This window comes from Centroberyx gerrardi, chromosome 1 (genome assembly GCF_048128805.1).
Source record: "Centroberyx gerrardi isolate f3 chromosome 1, fCenGer3.hap1.cur.20231027, whole genome shotgun sequence".
Lineage (NCBI taxonomy): Eukaryota > Metazoa > Chordata > Actinopteri > Beryciformes > Berycidae > Centroberyx > Centroberyx gerrardi.
In genome coordinates, this window is record NC_135997.1 from 7978060 (window position 1) to 7999115 (window position 21056).

Consider the following 21056-nt stretch of genomic DNA (forward strand, 5'->3'; position numbering starts at 1 on the left):
CATCTTGAGATGTTATTTCTGCACTCATGACGTCCTTTTTTATCCGCTGGTAATAGCTTTCTGAGCCTCTAGGGCTTCCGTTCCAGGTGACTCCCATTTTTACATTGACAGCAGTTGTATAGCAGCAACTGCACAACCACAAGCTAGTCCAGGAAAGCAGCTAGCGCAGCAGCATCCAGCAACAGTTAGCAGTGGGGTCTAGTAGGAATTGGGTGTGAATCGCACTAAGGGTTCAGTGAAATTTTTTTTTTTGACAATGAAGAGAATAAAAGCTCTCACATCCTGACGTCCACAGTGTGGTCAATGAGTGTCTCTCGCGGTATCAGTGACTGACATGGATGCAAGTGACAGTAAGGTAAACAATTTCTTTCAGGATCATCTGTTTTTTGGGGGGCTTTAATGTTTGTAGCGTTAGCCTGTAGTAACGTTAGGGGACAGTTTATGCAGCCTAGGCCCCAAAACGGAGTAACGTAAGTGCTATTCAAAAAGCTTCTGTTCCTTTTTTAATTTTCAGATAGCATTTTATGGAGATGAATTAATGTAGTTAGCTATTTGTGTGGTCAGACACTGACGAAGTAGCCAGTTAGCTAGGTATTGGTTCTTGTCAGGGCAACAGCAAGCGAATCAGTTACGTTAGCTAGCTAGCTAACTTTAATTTGCCAACTTGGCTAGCGAGTTAACGCAGCTAATCGTAACCACAGCTCTTTCAAACGGGTAAAATGGGCAGCTTTTCTTGTCTTCTGCTGCGATGTAACATGTATTTCAGGTGCTTCACAAAACGGCTTTCGAGATGCCATGACATTATATTCTATGTATTATTTCCAGCAGGTCAGTCTAGGTTAGCTAAGCGAGCTAACGTTAGCTAAGGCTAAACGTCTCAGCTGTCATTTGACGGTGCTTCTCCGTCACTATCATCGTGACAGTCCAGTAAGGGCAGATATCTGTATTTCTGTTAGATTAATGTTGTATTACGGTTTGGACTGGGAAACCTCAGAAACAAAAGCTTTCATTCCTGTGGAAACATCACGTATGAAAAGATTGTTGTCAGGCGCGGCAGAATAGTTTCCTGGACCATCTGTGGAGGAATGTCTGGTTCTTCTGCATTTATGGCATTCCACTGACTGTTTGCTATGCAGAAAGTTCAGCCTACTGTCTGTCATGTTTGGTTGTTTGAATGGCTTAGGACAAATGCCTTAAAGTAGCCTATTAACGCAATGAACTCTGACGTTTGCCTGGCTTACAACACGGGGCTCTTAAGGTCATAGCTGTGTGCCCAGGTAGTGTTCAATATTATTTCCTGACTATTTGGGTTTGAGAATTGCGTTGTTTGTAGTAGCCCGGAGTTGTGATGTTCTTAATATCAGTCCTGACTTTATCTATGTGCAAACTTGCTTTTATGCTCATGCTCTGCTTTTCTGTAGCCCACCCTCATTCTACAGTAAAAGAACAGACAGATACCATCTGATAGTCTTTGAAAGCATGTGTGAGAGTGAATGACAAAGGCTTGCAAAAACAAAGGCTTGTGAGATTAGTAGCCCCCAGTCTACTCGTTCCTAGTTCTGTCATGCCCAACGGATGCACATCTGGGCCTGACCTCATTGCCTTTTCCACAATCAGAGCTATTCTCTCTCTCTCTCTCTCTCTCTCTCTCTCTCTCTCTCTCTCTCTCTCTCTCTCTCTCTCTCACACACACACACACACACTCACTCTCTCTCTCTCTCTCTCTCTCTCTCTCTCTCTCTCTCTCTCGCTCACACACACACACACACACACAGTCTCTTTGCAGGCTATACAACCTGAACAGCTGACTGAATTGTGAATAAAGCTTGAATCAAGAGATGTTTCCTCTGACCAACGCTGTATCTCCCTGCACACCTTTTTAGGAATAGTTAGATTTATTTTCTGGGGTCCAGAATTCAGGATCTGTTGCCGATGCAAACAGGGCCTCAGCTCAATACTATGGCTTGCTGTCTAATTAGCTTATCCTGTAGTACTGTCCCTACTTTATCCTCTCAGACTTAATCCTGTAACAACTCCCTATCGGCTGAACTGAACCATCATACAGGCCTAAACCGACTAGTCCTAAACCCTCGCAATCATATAGATCTGGGCATGGAAGTTGCTTTCACACCCTAGTGGTTCTTGTTTTTCAGTATCTTTATTTACGACTGTAGTATTGTTTTTACTGAACTGGCTGAACAGGCTCCATCCGCCACAGCTCTGTGTAGACGGGTCAGGACCTATAGATTAGCCAAGGAAAAGTGAGAGAACCACCCACAGACGGTGGCAGTGGGAAACAATGGCCGTCTGTATGACAACCGCTGGCTGCACTGATACTCGATTCATGCATCCCGACCTCTGTTTCAGAGAATCGAAGGAGCGTCTTTGTGCTCTGAACCCTGTCAACTCTCCTCATCCTCCCCGCAAAATAGCAGATGATTTTGATGTGGCCTCTTGGTCAGAGCTGCCACTCTGGGTTTGGCCTGATAGGACCTGGTCCAGTGTCACCATGATGTCAAATAGGGAGCAGGCAGAGGTGTGAAAGATGGACACAGTCAGCAATGGAAAAGACACAGTGCAAAGACAACACGAGAAGTGCAGTAATGTTATTTTGCCAGTTTAGGAAATCATTTTTTGTGGGCTGCCACGGATAAATCTATGCCTGGGGAATGTGCATATTATGTAATTTATTTTCCAATTATGTTTCCACTATTTAATACTTTATGGCCTGGGAACAGTGTCTCAACTGGAAATTTTTGGGAGTGATCTTGGCTATATCAGCCATATCACTTTGACATTTATAGCAAGTTCACAGTAAGCTGAGAGACTTTGTGGTTTCGGCAAGGGGATTGGGGTTAGGTCACTTTCTCCTCTGTTTACTTCTTCTGACAAGTATGCTCAAATGAAAGATGTTTATCTTTTTATTGATACTAACAGACCATATTGTATTGATTTTAGGACTTCAAAATTTGGAGATGGAATTGGGATTTTTACATTTGTTCTTAGCCATTCCTTTGGTAGATGGGGACAATAATATGTTGAAACCCTTGCTCTCTTGGTAGGTCACATTTGGCGTGATATCCATCAAACAATGGCATCTTTTGAGTCGATTTAAACTCTTGATTTATTGAGGAGATATGCCTGGTTGTTATTTGGTGTCATACTCAACCATATCTCCCGATATGAGGCAGTGTCTCTAGATTTTTACAGGATACAGTCTCTTGTCTGAATCTACGCCAATGAGACTTCAGATGTGCCTGGGTTTGTTAACTTTCTTCTCAGTCACAGTGTTTGAAATAATTTTGTTTTTCAGACCCAAGCCTGCCATGCCTTGCCCCAGACCTCTAGCCATTGGCCTTTTTGCAGCCTGTCTGCACCCTCTCCTATGGTTTGTATCTGGAGGCCACCAAAACCAGACAGACTAGAAAGACACTTAAAGTTACAATGAATCGCAGAGGAAATCCTTGAGGGCATGATTGTCTTTGCCTGTTTTTAAATATGTCGCAGTTCTGACTGGGTAGCAGTTATGATTGATTTAGATAGCTTTTGAAGGTATGCATGTCCTGTAGTAGGTTATGTACTGGTCTTCTGCCTCAGAGTGCGTCTTGGCTCTCTGTGTCCTCTGTAATTTTATGTAGCAGTGGTGCTTGGGGGGTAATTTTAGTTTTGGTTCTACATCCATCCCTGTTTTGATCTCTAAGTAATGGTTCCAAGGCAGTTTTGTGGTGCTAAAATCATTGTTGCTTGGATACTTAATCACATAATCATAATGAAAAACATTATTTCTAATCATTAGGACTAAATGTTTTTGTGTTTTAGGGGTAAATTAGACAAAGTTGTGCTGGTGTTCTTGCTGCAGTGGGTCACCACTGCTGAAGTAATACAAAGGAAACACTGTAACTGCCTCAGTCGAATCCTTTTCCCCGCTTCTTTTTTTTAGTTTTTTTTTTTTAGTTAAGACACATACAAACACAAACACTTATTTCTACAGTGGTACAGTTGTATGTAACTTTGATATTTTCCTCTTTTTTCTTCTCTTTTTAAGAAAAGCCTACTAGGCTAGGGACAGGAATTGGAAACTAGCAATAGCTATTCCCTGTATGCAGAAAGTCATTTGCATCAACTGGTTTGTAACCAGTTGAAGTGGCACTATGTTAATATGCATTGTCCCCATCAAATTAACTAATGAATAAATACAAGGAAGGCTGTGTGGCACATATGATGGGTTTCCATCATAGCCCAGTTTCCCAGCTGACCCCCACTCCCTTAGTGAGAGTTGAGGAGTAGTTGGAGACTAATTGTCACAAACAGTTGACTGCAATATTTAGGTTTAACTGATCCATTAAGTGTTTAAGTTGCTGTGTGTCTCATAACAAGCCTGAGTCTTGTGTTTTGTCTCTGTGCCCTCAAAGACCATTGTGTGTCAAGGGTTTTCCATTGACTAGGGGTGTGTAGAACAAGGCACTTTGAGCTTCAAATCCAAGCCTTGATGTGTATCCACTTTTAGCTTATATGCACAATCAATATTGGATATTTTTTTTTTTAGCCATAACTAAGCAGATGATTACCATAAATACATTTCACCCATCTCATTAAAACATACCCCCAAACCTCCTTTAACTTGAACAAGTTTAAGAGGTACATAGGAGGTTGAATCCCCACTAAAGACTGAGCTTGGGCAAACGGTAAGCACTGGCTCGCTTCATTATGGACCCCATGGATAAGAGACTGGTCAGTGCTTAGTCCTAACCTCTGTGTCCCTAGCTGCAGTTTTGTTAGTTACATAAGAATTTGACTATAGAAAATCGCTTGGGGCCTTCTTTTATATTATGCACTTTGCCTAAATCCCTTGGCAGGTGTGTCACATCATCTTTGAACTCACACAGGTTTTATATCCTTGTTTTGAGAACTGATACCTTTTTATTGCTGACTGTAAGCATTGAAGACTGTTAGCTGTCTGGGGAAGTATGAGGAAATGCAATGCTCAGCTTTGATTGCCCTCAAATGAGGAAGCATGAATGTAGGAGGTTGGTTAGCCTGTTGGTAGCCTATATACAGCCTATCTTTGTTTTTTAGAAACTCAAATTTCTCATGCATGTAGTATTTGAGTTAAAAAGTTAAAAGTCTGGGGTTAGATCATACCACACTGTTGTAGTTTTTACAGGTTACTGAGAGAACCAGTTTTTATTCTGACTTGACCGAAGTTGGCAAATGGTGTCATAAATCATGCAAATTATAAGCCCTGGTGCACTAGTTTAACTAACCTGCCCACACTGCTAAATGTCATTTTTGCTGTTTTTGTTTTAAACTATGTTGATGTGGATTGTTGTTACCATCTTACTGTGTAGGCCTTGGCATGGCCTAAATCATTTTGGTAAGGGTGAAGAGTTAGCTTGATAAAGGAAGAGCAGATAGAGTGTGAGGTTTCACTGACTTGGGCGATGTTCTTATTTCTCATTCAAATGTGTCACTTAACCATTAAGTGGTCGCTGTTGTTCATCATGTGACAGTAACAGCAGTAATGTGCATTTGTCATTGTGCAGGATGTGAAGCTGTCAGCCGAAGTGGAACCGTTCATCCCACAGAAGAAAGGCCTAGAAGGATCCTTAGTCAGCATGAGTCTGTCTGGAGAAGCGGGTGGAGGAGGAGGAGGAGGGGGCGGAGGTGTAGGGGGAGGTGGTGGAGGGGTGGAGACCACTCCCATACCCAGCTACCTCATCACCTGTTACCCCTTTGTCCAGGAGAACCAACCCAACAGGTACCGTTACCCCTGCCACAACAGGGGAGAGGAAAGGAATTGAGGTAGAAATTTGGGAAGAAGTCACTTAGCCCCATTTAACACTGAGCCATTGATACCAATGGCTCTGGTTCATGATAATCATGGATATTGCCAATGCTGACCACATTGGCATAAATATTGCCATTCCCTGTGCCCATGCCAGTGGGTGGAAAGCCTGGTGTCCCCATTCTGATCTGCCTGAGGAAAATTCACTCTCTTCTCGGCCATATTCATACACTCCCCTAAGTTTAAAGACACTCCAGCGACTGTTCTATTTTCAGATTAACTCATTTACTGCACTGTTTACTATAACAAGAAAGAGTGCACATCCTGTCCCTGATGTTATTCTTCACAATAGAGATCATGATCAGATCCTTTAAACAGTGTATTTAGTTAGAGCCATTAGATTGCTCTGTAGTTCAAGATTGCTTAATTCTGAATGGACACATCCCTTTCCACAATTCATGTGGAACCACAATCTGTGTTTCCAGTGGCTCTTTTCTTTGTCTGGAGTGATCTGCTGTATCCTGCACACATCCGTTCCTTTGTTTCCTTCCTCTCCATTTTGAATACCAGGAAATGCCCGCTATAGAACACTGGTTGTGAAAATGTCGTCTGGATCCTTATCAACTACGAGTCGCTCCATCTCTGCATACCATGTACACACCCCCCTAACTAACCAACCACCATCCACATGCCCACTGGGGCATCACAAACTGTAGGCTTGGCATCACCTTTCTCTTCATCTTGTATTGAGGAGCGAACTTTCAGCGGGCAGTCTCAGCCCCCCCTGTTTTTCTGCGTGTCCAGAGAATCTAAACTGAGAAATGTTATGGATATGGGAAACTATGTCCAAAGAACTTATCACAATGTTGTGGTGATGCAATGCTGGCCATTAATATATTTAAGCATTGTCACATGAGAGGGAGTGCTGATATACAGTATAACTGTACTCTCTCATATGTGATGTTGCTCTGTTGTTCCATAAACAAAGCTATTTATCAAGTAATGGTCATTTGAAACAATAGATTATGATTTTTGACTTGTATTCTTCTCTTCCAACAAAAGCATTTCCTGCAGGATCCACTACCACATAAACTGTTTATATTACAACACCTGTAAAGCAGAGTGATACATATAGCAAAACATACCAGTGCTGTTATACTGTATATCAGCACTCATGGAATGCCTCCTGTCCAATCAAATTACTCGACCGGAACCAATTGTTGTATAGGATAAGTGTCTTTTTTTTTCAAGAAAGATTTACCTAACATAGATTTACCTAAGATTTACCTTTTTAAAAACATTAATTTCACTGTTACCTCTCCCTCTCCTTCACAGGCAGCACCCTATGTATAATGGAGGGGAGCTGCGCTGGCAGCAGCCCAACCCCAGCCCTGGTGGTCCGTACCTGGCCTACCCCATCTTGTCTTCCCCCCAGCCTCCTGTCTCCAATGACTATGCTTACTACCAGATCATGCCTGCCCCATGCCCCCCTGTGATGGGCTTCTACCAGCCGTTCCCTGGCCCCTATGCTGGGCCCGTGCAGGCTGGCGTGGTTAACCCTGTCTCAGCAGATGTCAGCGAAAGGCCTCCCCCTCTGGGACAAGCGTTTGGGCTGGCCAATCAGAGGGGGAGGGGCATGGTCCGACCTAATCTTCTGCCAAAGGTACAGAAGGTCAACTGCCTTACTTTGATGTTCTCACACTGACGTCACAGGTTATTTGTCTCACTAGATGCAGTCACCACTCTTCCTCTATCTAGTTTCTATTGAGCATGTCCTGCCTCCTCTTTCTTTCTGCTACAGCAGCAGCTGGGTGTGTGCCAGCCCCCGAGGGGTCGCCGACCCCCGACCAGGAGTGTAGCGGTGCAGAAGGAGGTGTGTGCCTTGGGGCCCGATGGCAGAACCAAGACGGTCCTGCTGGTGGACGCAGCACAGCAGACTGGTATGAATGTTGCACCAATAATTAAACTGGCATCACAATCCTACCTTACTGAGTGTACACAGAGGTTGTCTAACTTTGTAAATAACAACAAGTTCAATGAAAAAAATGGGAAATTGATCTCAGACCAGTCACTTGTGAAGGTTTTAACTTTAAAAAGCCTTTATTAAAATGGGCTAGAACATTTTGTTGTTTAAAATGTTCTAGTCCGCGTCTGGTCTGGGATCAATTTCCCTTTTTTTTTTCATTGAAGTTCTTTACCCCTGTCCAAGAGCACCTGAGGTTTTTGAATGCCTGAAGTTACCCTTTTTCTTCAAAAATGTACAAGTTGTTGCAAGTAAGCAAGTATCAGCATGTGCATGTATGCCGTTATTGGCTCTGGGACTGAAAACTGTTTGAGTAGAGATAGGTTGAGTATTGGTGGTGTTCTCAGTCATGGCAATAGGGAAAATCTCAGTTCAAATCTCCAACTAAGTTCTTAGTGACAAATTCAAAGTGATGTTCTTTCCTCCTTCCTGTAATTGAAAGGAAGCCAACACTTTAGACATTCCAGACCTAGTTAAAGTGATGTCGGCTTGTTTTTTCTGAAGACAAGAATCTTTCCTGCCAGTGAGGAAGTGGGACACAATGCCAGTAAGAACAGTCTCTGGTCTTACAGGTTGAGGATGATGACGCTTGTGCCTGACTTCTGAAAGAACAGGAATGCAGAGTTTCCAGTTGTAGACTTCCCCATATGTGCAGTGCATGATGTCACCAATGACTTGTGCTCTATCAAATATGATGATTGTTGTTTTAATAGTTTGGAATTCCCACTTGATTATGGTTTCTCTGTCACATGATAAAAGTCATACTGTTATTCAAAACAAAGTAGGTACTACTTTGCACTAAACTAGTCTCCACTGAATCATCTACATTATCCACACTGAAAAACATATTTTATAATGATAATAGCAACCCCATTCCCCTTGAGAATACTGTATAACCAGCTTGCTATCTTCATTCCAGGTGTGAGTTAAAGTCTAAAGTTTCTCCTGCCTTGTCTCCAGATTTCCCTGGTGAATTGTCAGGACGGTGTGCTCCCGAGCGGGCAAGCCCCCTGCTGTGGAAGAACCGAACAAAGAGAAGACGGGCGTCCCATCCAGCGGAAACCTACAGCGAGCAGGGAGCCAGTGAGGCAGATATAGACAGTGACAGCGGCTACTGTAGCCCCAAACACAACCAGGCGACTGGGGTTACGCAACGTACAGCAGAGACCACGGCAGCACCCACGGTAACTTGGTCATTTAACATTGAACATCAGCACCAGACTTAAACTGCAGCATTTATTTTAGCTCAGGACCAGGCAACTTGATGGTGGTTGAGGACAGTGTCCATACATCTATTAGTGAAAGAGTCCTACAATCTGAGAGAGTTTTGTATCTTTACAGTGTGTCACATAGGTTACTATTCAGGACTGGGCAGATTTACCACTTGTCTATTATAGTTATTTTTAGAAAAGGTAATGTTTAGGATACTTGTACTCAAGCCTTTATGGAACTTGTAAAGATGAGAGTCCATAAATATTCATAAAGGTATGCATGAATTCTTACAAAGAGCTTATAGGGGTTTGATAATAAATTAATATATCAATTGTGACAGTTTCATCTTGAAAAAAAAAAAAATTTTTGTGAATTTATCTTCATACACACCGATATACACCCCAAACACTTAACTATAGTATTTGGAAGGTCCATGTTGGATCGAATTGTTAGCTTTCTGTACTGCAAGAGCAGTGTTTGTGAACTTTATTCTATAATTATACAGTCCTGAAATCTAGTCACAGTTGGTTTAGGCACCAGTGCGTATCAATGCGCAATGGAAATACCTGTTGATGGAAAATACCTGTGTGTCTGTGTCTGTGTGTACTGCAACATCTATTTATCTTAACTCTTCTTTTTCTCTACCCCTCCCTATTTTCTTTGTGTAGGGAGTAGAAGCTAGTGTAATGACAGGTAAGCTTGCTGTGATTTTTTTTATTTTTTATTGTTTTTTTAAAGAGGTGGTAGGAATCAAAACTCTACTTTTCTAATCTGGCTCCCATTTTTATTTGTTGGATTTGTCATATACAGTGTATATGGCATATATAGTATATTACCAAACGGGTGGAGCTTTCTCCTTTACCTCAGTGTTACTATTAATGTTTCTTTTATTTATCTAGCTGGGAGCTGGGTAAATGTAGCCTCTCAAGCTACCCAGAAGCCCTGGGGAGACAGGAGCAGCCCGTTCCACAGAGCAGACCAGAGGAAGAACCCAGACCAGAGGAACTTCTCACAGGTACAGTATGTCCCACTGGAGTAAACACTGAGTAAAGCATCACGTTATATCTCCAGTCTCCTGTCCTACCATGGCAGACTGGGATAAAAAAAAAATGGCCTGTAAATTTGACCCAAACTGGCCCACCACAACGGACCCACAGATACTCCACCCACCGCCCCGCTTCCTGAAATATGGACACATGGAGAACAAAGTATTATTCTAGCCTATGTTTTTATAATCTTTAAAAAAGAAGTTGGGATTTTATATATAGGGTGATATATTTTAATTCAAAATATAATGATGCCTTGAAGAAGGTGCAGATGCCTTTTTCAATTCTATAATTCTCCAGCTCCAGCACCTCAACCAAGCCTTATACTGGGTGAGCCGTGTCTTTTCTTCAGTTTGAATTCAAAATATAATAAAAACCCCAACTTTTATCATCAGTTGTTGACAAGGTTTTCATGCTCTCTGTTCATAAACGTCACATCTCTGCAACAATCCTGACTTTCCCTGTCATATTTACCCCCTTGTGCTTATCGTTCATGTGTGCTCAACTTGTAATTCTGATTTTCTGGCAGCACCTGAAGGGAACATAATGTTCGTTTGTTAGATTGACTCTGTTGCAAATTTATGCAGAATACAATTGGTCTGTCATTGTCAGTTCAGCGTATGAATGGTAGAATTTGCCTAAGTAAATTACTCACACACACCCACCTACCTACCTCTATAGAGCCAACCAACTTTTTACCTTTTTTTGTATCTGTGTTGCTGGACTCACTGCTGACCCACAGGTTGATCAGCCCACCAGGAAAACTCCTGCTCCTCCAGATGGCCAGTCCACTCCCTGCCTGCCATCCTTTCCTCACTTAATAAAAGGGACCAGTTTGTACAGACTGACAGAGGGTCAGGTCAGAAACTTATTTATGACCAGTGGTATCCTCTCTGACCCCCATCGTCCCCTTCTCTCTCTCCCTTTCAGGATTTCCACAGTGGCTACCCAGGGCGTCCGCACCCAAACCTGAACCTGAACCCTAACCCAGCAGAACGGAGGCTGCAGCCAGGAGTGGTCACCGGCACAGAGCTGACCCCCGAGCCGCTCTACTTTGAGGTGAGAGATGTTTACATAATGCAGTGCAGTGGTTACCATCACATTATACATTATACATTTTATTATAAATACAGTTTAGGCAGAGTGTATTTGTTGTGCTAAAATGTCTTCTCCTCCATGTCTGTCAGGATGAGGATGAGTTCCCAGATCTGGCCACAGGAGGGGCGGTCCAACGCAACACCAAACCAGAATCCAGCCCAGTCCAGACACAGACACAACCCAAACTCCCCAAAAACCTGGTAAGGGAAACCACTTTTTAGAGGACTCATCTCACTGAAGGCTCTTTATCAAGGTTATTTTGTTTGGTGTGTGTGCACTGTTTGCAAGGCTGACTAATTGGTGTCTCTGCCCACAGCTGGATAACCTACCAGAAAACTCTCCCATCAACATTGTTCAGACACCCATCCCTATCACCACCTCTGTTCCCAAGAGGGCCAAGAGCCAGAGGAAGAAGGCCCTGGCTGCTGCCCTGGCCACTGCACAGGAGTACTCCGAGATCAGCATGGAGCAAAGGAAATTACAGGTATCAGCGCACACTCTGTCTGCTGGTCAGGTAATCGGAGACTGAATCTGTTAAAGCTCATGACTTGTTCATGATTTTCCTATTCTGGTTTTAACAATGCTCGGTTAAAGATTAACTGTAATCCAAGTAATTTCCAAAGGAATTGGTACCGACAGATCTGGTTCTCACCACTGTCTCGTCCCAGTTTAGGATTTTGATCTTTGAATTCGTTGAGTTGAATTCGACTGGCTCAGTGGTGTGACCTAGTTCTGCTTTTGCAGGAGGCACTCACCAAAGCAGCAGGGAAGAAGAGTAAAACTCCAGTCCAGTTGGACCTGGGAGACATGCTGGCAGCTCTGGAGAAACATCAGCAGGCTATGAAGGCCAGACAGCTCACCAATACCAAGCCTCTGTCTTTTACAGGTATCCCTAAACACAAACAGACATGTACATACTCGCACACATACACACATAGTGCCTGTATGCTTACTCCGTGCCCTTCTCTCCAGTGGGTACATCGACTCCGTTCCACGGTTCAGGTTCAACCAATGTGCCGTCCATGCTGAAAGGCCAACAGCAGTCATACTCCGCCCCTCATAACGCCTTGGACTCCACTGCACCACGTATCAAGAGAGGGAAGGAGAGAGAGATCCCCAAAGTCAAACGGCCCACGGCCCTTAAGAAGGTAAATGGTGATATAGTGTTAATGATTTGGGAGAGGTGCAGGAAGACATTATTCAACCTACACGGAAATGAATTGGTAAAATGAATGAGGATCATGGAACCAAGGAAGTACACTGCCAATTTTCCAAAGAGCTACCTTGTTTCTCACACTCTGTTTGTGTTGTGTTTGTATAGATTATCTTGAAGGAACGTGAGGGGAAGAAGGGGAAGACCAGTGTAGAACCAGGGTCTTCAGGCCAGGAGGAGCACGGAGATGAGGAGCTACATTTTACTGATGATCTCGCACGAGAGCCTGCCTCCCAAGAAGGTGAGCACAGGGTCATGATCTCCTAATTGTACCCATGTCTCTTTTCCATGATACAGTGCCTAATTGATTATTTCTTGTGTGCTATGGGTGCCACAGAGAACGGTCTGAGCATGCCCAGTGATGCATCCCTTTCCCCGGCCAGTCAGAACTCTCCATACAGCATCACCCCTGTATCCCAGGGTTCCCCTGCCAGCTCCGGCATTGGGAGTCCCATGGCTGCTAACGCTATCACCAAGATCCACAGCCGGCGTTTCAGAGAGTAAGTGCACACATTTCACCCACATGGAGTGAGAAGCAGAGTTTTGAACGGGGCAGATCTTTTCTAGGAATCCCAGGAATTGGAATGTCACAGAACAGAAACACATGTTGTGGTAACACAGAATGATTAGCAACAGAAATATTTGTCCCACCCAAAAATCACAGAGCCTTGGCTGTGACAGGCACAGTCTAAAAGTTAATGGGTTCGTTTTAAGGGCGGAACTATACAATAAAGAATTGTAGAGAGTATGGCACAGATGCCTCGCACATTGCCCCTTCTCAGCAAAATGTATGCCAGTGGTCACAAACAGGGCTTTGTCCTTCGATGTCCTCCGCTGTAGGCCCATTGTCCCAGCCCACCCTGCTCTAACACATCCTGCATTTAAAGCCTCCAAAAGACCTCTGTAGCCAAGCTCCTCCTCTCCGCTCTGACCACCACGACTGTCGTTCCTCGGACCACATCACGTAGGCCTCCGATAGCTACTCCATCAAACCCGTCCACTGCTGGGCGTGTGCACGCTGTCCCATGGCTCTGCTTTTCTGAGAAAGATTGCAGAGCTTTTCCTGGTTCAGGAAAGGGCTCAGGTAGCGTGACCATACCCAGCAACTAGTGAAACACTGTTGTCATGAGCAGTTGTATGGACTTTGCATAAGGGGCATTTTAAGGATAAGGCTTGAATGTTAAATCCTGTTAATGCCAGATACAGGTCTTATAACTGAAACATCTGTTCTGTCAGTTTATCTATTCAGTGAGTTGATTTTTCCTACGCACCCATAACCTTTTAAAGGTGTGCAAAAACCTTCCTCAAGTGGTCAGTTCAATGATCTAAATAATAATTAATCGTTAGAATAATAGTTTAGTTATCTGTCATTTTTATGTTGTATTTTTGTATTTTTAAACTGAACATTAAATTGGTGCAGAGCAGACTGATGTCATCTGTTGTAAGTAGCATGTTTTTAATAAAATATGTAATTTCAAAGAGCCAGAGGAAGAAGGCCCAGGTGTTTAGTATTTCAAAGCTCCCTAACACTGTGACGCTGCTGTTTCAGTGGTCTTACTGGTTGCCTTTGCAAGTACCAAGATCAAAGGCAAAAAGACTCATTCTTGACTGAACTTGGAGTGAGAGAGAAAGAGCTCTAAACTCAGAGGGAATCCATTAAGGTCTGGGGATTTTATATAAACTTAACATGCCTCACAATCTCTCTGTGTAAGGGAGAATTGGATTGCTTGGAGTGTGAGAGCAGTTGGAAGGCAGAATCAGTTGGGGAATGTTCACTCACCTTAGCATAACTGCAGTTTATTTGCATGTTGTAGAAGTATTATGTAACCAAAACACACTTATAGACTAAGGCCTTCAGCTAGCATTTCTTAGCACTATTGGTCTTAGTTAATAGTGATTGGCAACTTGACAACCTCCAAAAAAATTAAGATAAGATCAATTTCTGAACATCTGTTGTTCTGTGAACCTCCATTAAGATTTCCCTGCTCTCTCCTGTGCATTTTCCTCTTCAGGTACTGTAACCAGGTGCTGAACAAGGAGATCGATGAGAGTGTGACCCTGCTGCTGCAGGAGCTGGTTCGCTTCCAGGAGCGGGTCTACCAGAAGGACCCCACCAAGGCCAAGTCCAAACGCCGCCTGGTCATGGGTCTCAGAGAGGTCACCAAGCACATGAAGTTGCACAAGATTAAGTGTGTCATCATCTCCCCCAACTGTGAGAAGATCCAGGCCAAAGGTGAGGGGTCAGGAATGTTACGGCAACACAGCCTTCTTCAACATCAATCCATACTGGCTCCATATCCATATTGAGACACAGAAACCTGACCGTATGAAAATAAGCTGTGTGCAGCGCCAAAACAACCAGTAGGAAGTTGGAGTGTTATGTCACTTCCTTAAGGAGAGAAATCCAACTATGACTGAATCATGTAAACTGGGGTGTTCCCCGTTATCGCATCACTAGAGTGCATGTAGAAGTGTCAAACTATTATTAACCTGATTATTCCCAGTTACCAGGTTATTAGTGTGCATGTAAACGTGATACTTGTCTTGAGGATCAGCCCTCCCTTATAACTTTTACACTGCGTGGGCTTTTACCCACTGAGTCAACATGTTTATGGTTATATGTCAAAAACACCACCAGAGGGCAGTACACTGCTTACAAACCCAGCAGTCAAAGATGGATAGATGGATACAGAGTGATTCAGACAGTTCCTAGTCTATGATATTATCAAAACACTAGCCTCAAGTCGTTAGCTGGCATTTTCCATTCTATCCATTTGAGTATTATACATGCGAGAGTCCCTGATTGTTTCCCTGTGCTGCAGGTGGTTTGGATGAAGCTCTATACAATGTAATTGCCATGGCCAGGGAGCAGGAGATTCCATTTGTCTTTGCTCTGGGCAGAAAGGCTCTTGGACGCTGTGTCAACAAACTAGTGCCTGTTAGTGTGGTTGGCATCTTCAACTTCTCTGGAGCTGAGGTAAGGCGACCCCTTAGATATAACTCCTTCAATTTTGCGAGTGACCATTACTTCATAGTATTGATGTGATACTTTGTTGTGTCTTTGGCATTTGTTTGGAGTGCCTTATTTTTAGTTCTTAAACAAAAAAAAGAGACACAGGAGGGAAAGCTCTGGTGGGATTCAATCCTAGACCAGTGGGGGGAAGTTAGCTTTTTTTCCTTTTGGTTTTCCAGTGTCTTTGTACCTCTTCACTGACCCTGTTGAATCCCTCTGCCTCCTCCAGGGTCTGTTCAACCGTCTGGTGTCTCTGACAGAAGAGGCCAGGAAGGCCTACAAGGACATGGTTTCCGCTCTGGAGCAGGAGCAGGCCGAGGAGGCGCTGAAGAACGTCAAGAAAGTCACGCATCACATGGGTCACTCCCGCAACCCCTCCGCCGCTTCCGCCATCTCATTCTGCTCTGTCATCTCTGAGCCCATCTCAGAGGTCAACGAGAAGGAGTACGGTAAGACACAACTGTTTCTTTTCTGGCTTGAAATGTAGAGCAGGTGTGAGTCCTCTTGTGGCCCTTTTGGCTGGGTGCTCTGCTATCATTCAAATATGGGAACATGGGATAGCGGCACTCCAAAAATCCAGAAAACAGCAAGACTCTTTTTATACTGCAATTGCAGGAGTAGTATTGCAGTACTCCTTTCTCAAGGACCAAGGCTTGCTGTTTCCTGGATTTTTGGTGTGCTGCTATACCATGTTCCCCATGGTTTCCCTCATTTCTGGCTCTTTGTCATCTTTGTCATAGTGATATTTTTCACTTTAACTCTGCTCTCACTGAGATAAGGAACTATGGGGATCCCAGTATGGAATGCCTTCATAATAAATCTGCCCTGTAATCTCTTCAGAGACCAACTGGAGGAGTATGGTGGAGACTTCAGATGCCCTGGAGCCTGTAGAGGCTGAGCCAAGCCGCCCGGCTCCTCCCTCAGCTCCCCAAAGAGACAATGAGGTCCCCCCTGCTGCCACCAGCGCTGCCGCCACCAGCGCTGCCGCCTCCAGCTCCGCAGCTCCCCAGCCCAGAGCGGGGCCGCTGACACAGGGTACAGGAGAGAGGGAGGAGGTCCGCGTCGACGACCGGCTGGAGCTGGCCTCTCAGCAGAGCACGGAGACGGGCTCTCTGGACGGGAGCTGCAGGGACCAGCTGAACTCCTCCATCACCTCCACCACCTCCACCCTGGTGCCCGGCATGCTGGAGGAGGCCGAGGAGGAAGAGGAGGAGGAGGAGGACTACACTCCCGAGCCCATCTCCGTGGAGGTGCCCGCCCTCAGCAGCCGCATCGAGTCCTGGGTCTCAAAGACCCTGGAGAACCTGCAGCTGGGGAAGAGCCAGGACAGTACGGAGGAGGAAGAAGAGGAGGAGGAGGAGGAAGACGAAGAGGAGGCAGGGCAGAGTGAGGAGGAAGAGGACCTCGATTCGGCTGACGTCACGGATACGAGGATGGAGGGCAAGGAGCAGATGGAGGCTAAGAAGATCACTGGTTGATGTCATCTCTCTTTTGCCTCCTTCTCTTACACACTCATTCCCTCTCTCCTCTGTTTCTCTCACACAGCCCTCCTCATAAGAACCAGCAGCTTTCCTCCTTTTGTTTAAAACCCCTGACACCAGACATAATCTCAGGTATCCGACAAACCAACCAACCGACCAACGCACACACACAGACCAATAACACACTCACAGATCCGCCGACCAACCTACAAACAGACGGGGGTGGCAGACCAAAACCGCAACTAACACTGAAGGGGCGGTATCCCTTCTTTTGGTCATGCTAACGGACCCCAACGCTTATTTCTTAAAAAACGCCTGTCTTGTATAGTAAAAGGATGCCCTCACCTCTTCGGCCCATAACCTGTTTACACTTGAATTCAGAGGGAAGGTTTGCTTTTTCCTCCTCTGAAGCTGAACTCTCCTGGGAGCCAGGGACATTATCAGGGAGTCAGTGTGGAGAGTTATAAATGGAGAACTGATACTCGTGCAGATACCTTGCTCTCTTAACTCCTGTGGTATTTTGCTCACAGAGGATGAAGGTCGGGACCTTTTGGCTCCATCTTACTTTGTACAGAGCTCAGAAAGTTTACAGCTCTGTGTGTGTTTGTGTATTTTTGTGCTTGTGTGGGTGCATGCAGCTGTGCATTTGTGTGCTACCCATCACAGGCACATAGTTAGCATTGTACTTTGCTGTGTTTATTAGCTTTATCTTCTTACATAGTGTGTGTGTGTGTGTGTGTGTGTGTGTGTGTGTGTGTGTGTTTTCCCCACTGCTCCACGAGGAGGGAAGGAAAGGCATGCATATGTTAACTATAGCTTGGTTGGTTTATAGTTTATACTCACAGAATATTACAGTGTCAGGGGTTCAGTTGTTCTACCAAAACCACTCCCATCCATCAGTCTTCACAGAAGGTTTTAATTTTTTAATGTTGGTCAATTTGTGTCCCATTCTCTATTCAAATAAAATAACATAGGAAAAATAATTTGACCCACTAATAAGAAGTGAGACAGGCTTTGTGTGTATATAACATGTCTAGGTGGTTCTACTATGTAACGGTCTGTCATATTGATCTTGCCTAGTGTGACACTATTTGGGTTTTGTTTTCTTCGGACTGGGATGGTCTTGAGTTGCTAGCTGCCGTCTGTGCTCCATATAATGCTCCTGTTCTGTTTCCTCTGGTGTTTGTTTTCTGATGGTCTGTCCTTTCTACAGTAGGCTCACAAGCTGTCCCAGGGTAATGGCATAATTCAGTTTTTATTTAGAAGCCTATCTGATTTATCATCAACTTGGAGACCCTTTTATGTCCATCCTGAAAAGCTCTTTCGGAAGTGTTTTGGTAAATGAGATTTTGGAAGCGGACGTTAGCGGCAGTGTTGGCCACGAGGGTGGAAAACATTTATTTTTAAATCGCATTTAGGCTTTTTTATTGTAGTCAATTATATTATGAAACAGTCAGGAAACTTGAAAGGTGCTCTGTGATTTTTCTTTTTTTCTTCTTCTTTTTTTCAAAGTCATGGTTTTTACCTGCATTGACTTGCACTAGCAAATGTTAGAAGCTTCTGTTAGCTAACATTTGCTCCCAATATCTCAATAACCAATCAACCAAAAAGAGAAGCAGGTGTTTTTTTGATAGACTTTAAGGGACTCCCAAGTTCACGGTAACTCAGATATGGTTGGGTAAAAACTGACAACAATCCTTGTGATGTTCATCCAGATTTGAACTTATCAGAGGTGTGTAGGCATGTTTTCACCGCCGGTCTTCGCCCTGCCTCCAGTCGGTGCGTCGCAGCAGAGGAGCTCTCTCATTGGTCATCCTTCAGGGGCGGAGTCACCACTGGAACTCAAACAAGTTGTCACAAAGTCATTATGCACATAATCATGATTAAAACCCATGTAAATAGAAGTGTATAAAAGAGATTTTGAATTTACAGTGTATTAAAAAAAAAACAATCACCTTGTTCTTAAAGCCATTTGATAGAAACTAACATTTTATCAGTTGGAATCCAATTTGATAATGGTATTTGATAGTGAATCATATAGTGAGCTGTTAGCCAGTCGATGATGACGCTGTGTGTTAATACAGCATGTTGGGCCGTATGCAATATGAAGCCCTGAGATGGGAGAAGACAGTGTACTGTATATCATACTTGGGATTTTGAAAGTCTTTCTAGTTTGATAAAAGGTACGCTGTGTGTAGGCTTTTTGTTGCTCTCACTTCCATCAGTGTGTTTGGAGTGTGTTAAATGACAGCAAGTGTGTTCTTTGCACTATGTAAATACAGTACTAGTAAAGGTCTTGTAACTAATGTGAAAAAAAAAAAAAACAACGGTTCAATGAAGTACTTTTTTCAGCGTGTTCCTTGTCTTTATATGGATATTTAAGGTTGTCTCTTTCAGACTGTACATCACTAGCAACATTGTTAGAGGCCATTTCTCATATGCCGTTATCATACTTAACTATCTGGACTGATGATTAATATCATTAAAATGTTGTTTTAAGTAAATCATTTGACTGCTGCCTCATTTTCTATCAAATGCTGGCTATTTCACAAGCACACACACACACACACACACTATGAATGCAGTTATGCTGCACGACCACTGGGAAGGGACAAAGTTCTGCTGTATATTCTATGTGTTCGTCAGGCTGCAAGCTGAATCAAGCATCCGGTCCGGTCTGAGTCTTTGTGCTGCAACATCTAATGTATTTATATACATACAGTAGTCAAGCAATAAGGTTTGTGTGTAGAAATGGCTAAAAACTAGAATAGGTTTGTGAATTATTCCTTTTACTGTATAGTTTATGAATCAGTACTAAGTATGTCAGTAATGTTACTTTGTTTCTGCTTTCTGTGCGGTTGGTAAGAAGTGATACGTGTTGTGAGGGATAACTAACTCTTCAGTAGGCGTTTGGCCTATTGTTCTGATTGGAATCAAGTCAAACGGAAATGCAAATGTCTCCAGCCCGTTCCCCTTCCTCTTGTGTGTTCATGCAGGTCATTTGAATATCACATGCCTCAGATACACTATGAAATGTCCATTGTCGGCTAACTCAAGTCAGCCTGAGCTATCAGAGAAGCTGTTCTCTCGGATGGTAAACTCTAGTATGATGAAATAGCTTAAGTGCATGCATTTTTATTTATTGGGACGAGCCAAGCTAAATACTGAGTTAATAACATATACCTAAACACCATCTCTGAGGTGCTGGGAAAGCAATTGATGATAGAAGAGAGGAATAGAGCGTTCATGTACTGTATTGGCTCTGCCTCAGTGTGTAAGTGTGAGTGTGTGTGCAGCATGAGTCACCCTGCCTGCCTGTGATTGGGTGGTAGTTTATGGGGGAGGGGGGAGAGAGCCTGAGGGGCCGTCTGTCAATCTCTCCTCCGCTCCATTCACACATTCATCTGCATGCGCAGTCATAGAGAGAGAGAGAGAGAGAGAGAGAGAGAGAGGAAGTGAGGGAGCTTCTCATTCATAAAAAAGAGAAAGTTCATTCATGAAAGCTGCACAATTCTGCTCTTCCTCAGAAAGAAAAGAGAGAAGGGAGGAAAGTTAGCGGGGTGTGGAGGGGAGTGAAACCTGGCGACTGACTGGTAGAGAGAGTGAGAAAGTGTACGGGTCAGTAGGATGGGACTTTTCTCAGCATGACCGGACCGGAGCAGATTGGACTTTAGACTACACAGGACATCACCAGTCCCACGCAGGTGAGCTAGATTATCATCAACTGTATCGTCCCATCTAAAAATCTGTTCAGGACACGATACCCCTGATGCTAAATGTAGAGATAATTTCCCAGAGAGACCAGTTGATCAGTAAATGGACCAAAAATAGGAACTTTGTGTGTTTCATGCCTCTCTTCTGTCCTTTCCTGCTGTCTCTGCAGTTTAGACACTGAAGTCCTCAGATCAAATAATACCACTTCATCGAGACTAAATCCTGGTGTGTGATTATAATGATTGTTACTCAGCCTAATTCCTGGTAGGTTCTCCAATATCTTCTCTATCTGTCCCAGTGCGTTCCTGTCCCAGGTCTCTGACTATGAGAGAGCAGACCCTTCCCAGGTTCAAAGCACAGGCAGGACTCTTCCCAGGTAGCTCCTCAATAATGCAACAGTCATTAGAGCCACATAATAAATTAAAATTCCTGTTCTGTATGTGTGATTCTAACACTTTCTACATCCTCGAC

At 43.9% G+C, this 21056-nt stretch overlaps 2 protein-coding genes across 2 annotated transcripts in view; both read left to right on the forward strand.

Annotated features, from left to right (window-relative positions):
* Positions 1-65: 65 nt before the first annotated feature.
* secisbp2l (SECIS binding protein 2-like) lies at positions 66-18825 on the forward strand. Its single transcript, XM_078283348.1, has 18 exons — positions 66-355; positions 5544-5758; positions 7121-7448; positions 7587-7725; positions 8769-8992; positions 9689-9713; positions 9920-10035; positions 10997-11125; positions 11254-11364; positions 11481-11648; positions 11909-12050; positions 12137-12312; positions 12486-12618; positions 12715-12877; positions 14390-14610; positions 15200-15354; positions 15620-15839; positions 16231-18825. Exons 1-18 carry the CDS (start codon positions 335-337, stop codon positions 16866-16868), a joined length of 3324 nt encoding a protein of 1107 aa, XP_078139474.1. The 5' UTR covers positions 66-334; the 3' UTR covers positions 16869-18825.
* Positions 18826-20909: 2084 nt separating this feature from the next.
* The window catches only part of LOC139913464 (SHC-transforming protein 1-like), a 10036-nt gene continuing 9889 nt past the window's right edge, over positions 20910-21056 (forward strand). The window contains exon 1 of the mRNA XM_071901485.2: positions 20910-20961. Within this exon, the coding sequence (XP_071757586.2) occupies positions 20910-20961 (52 nt within the window). The remainder of the gene's footprint in view (positions 20962-21056) is intronic.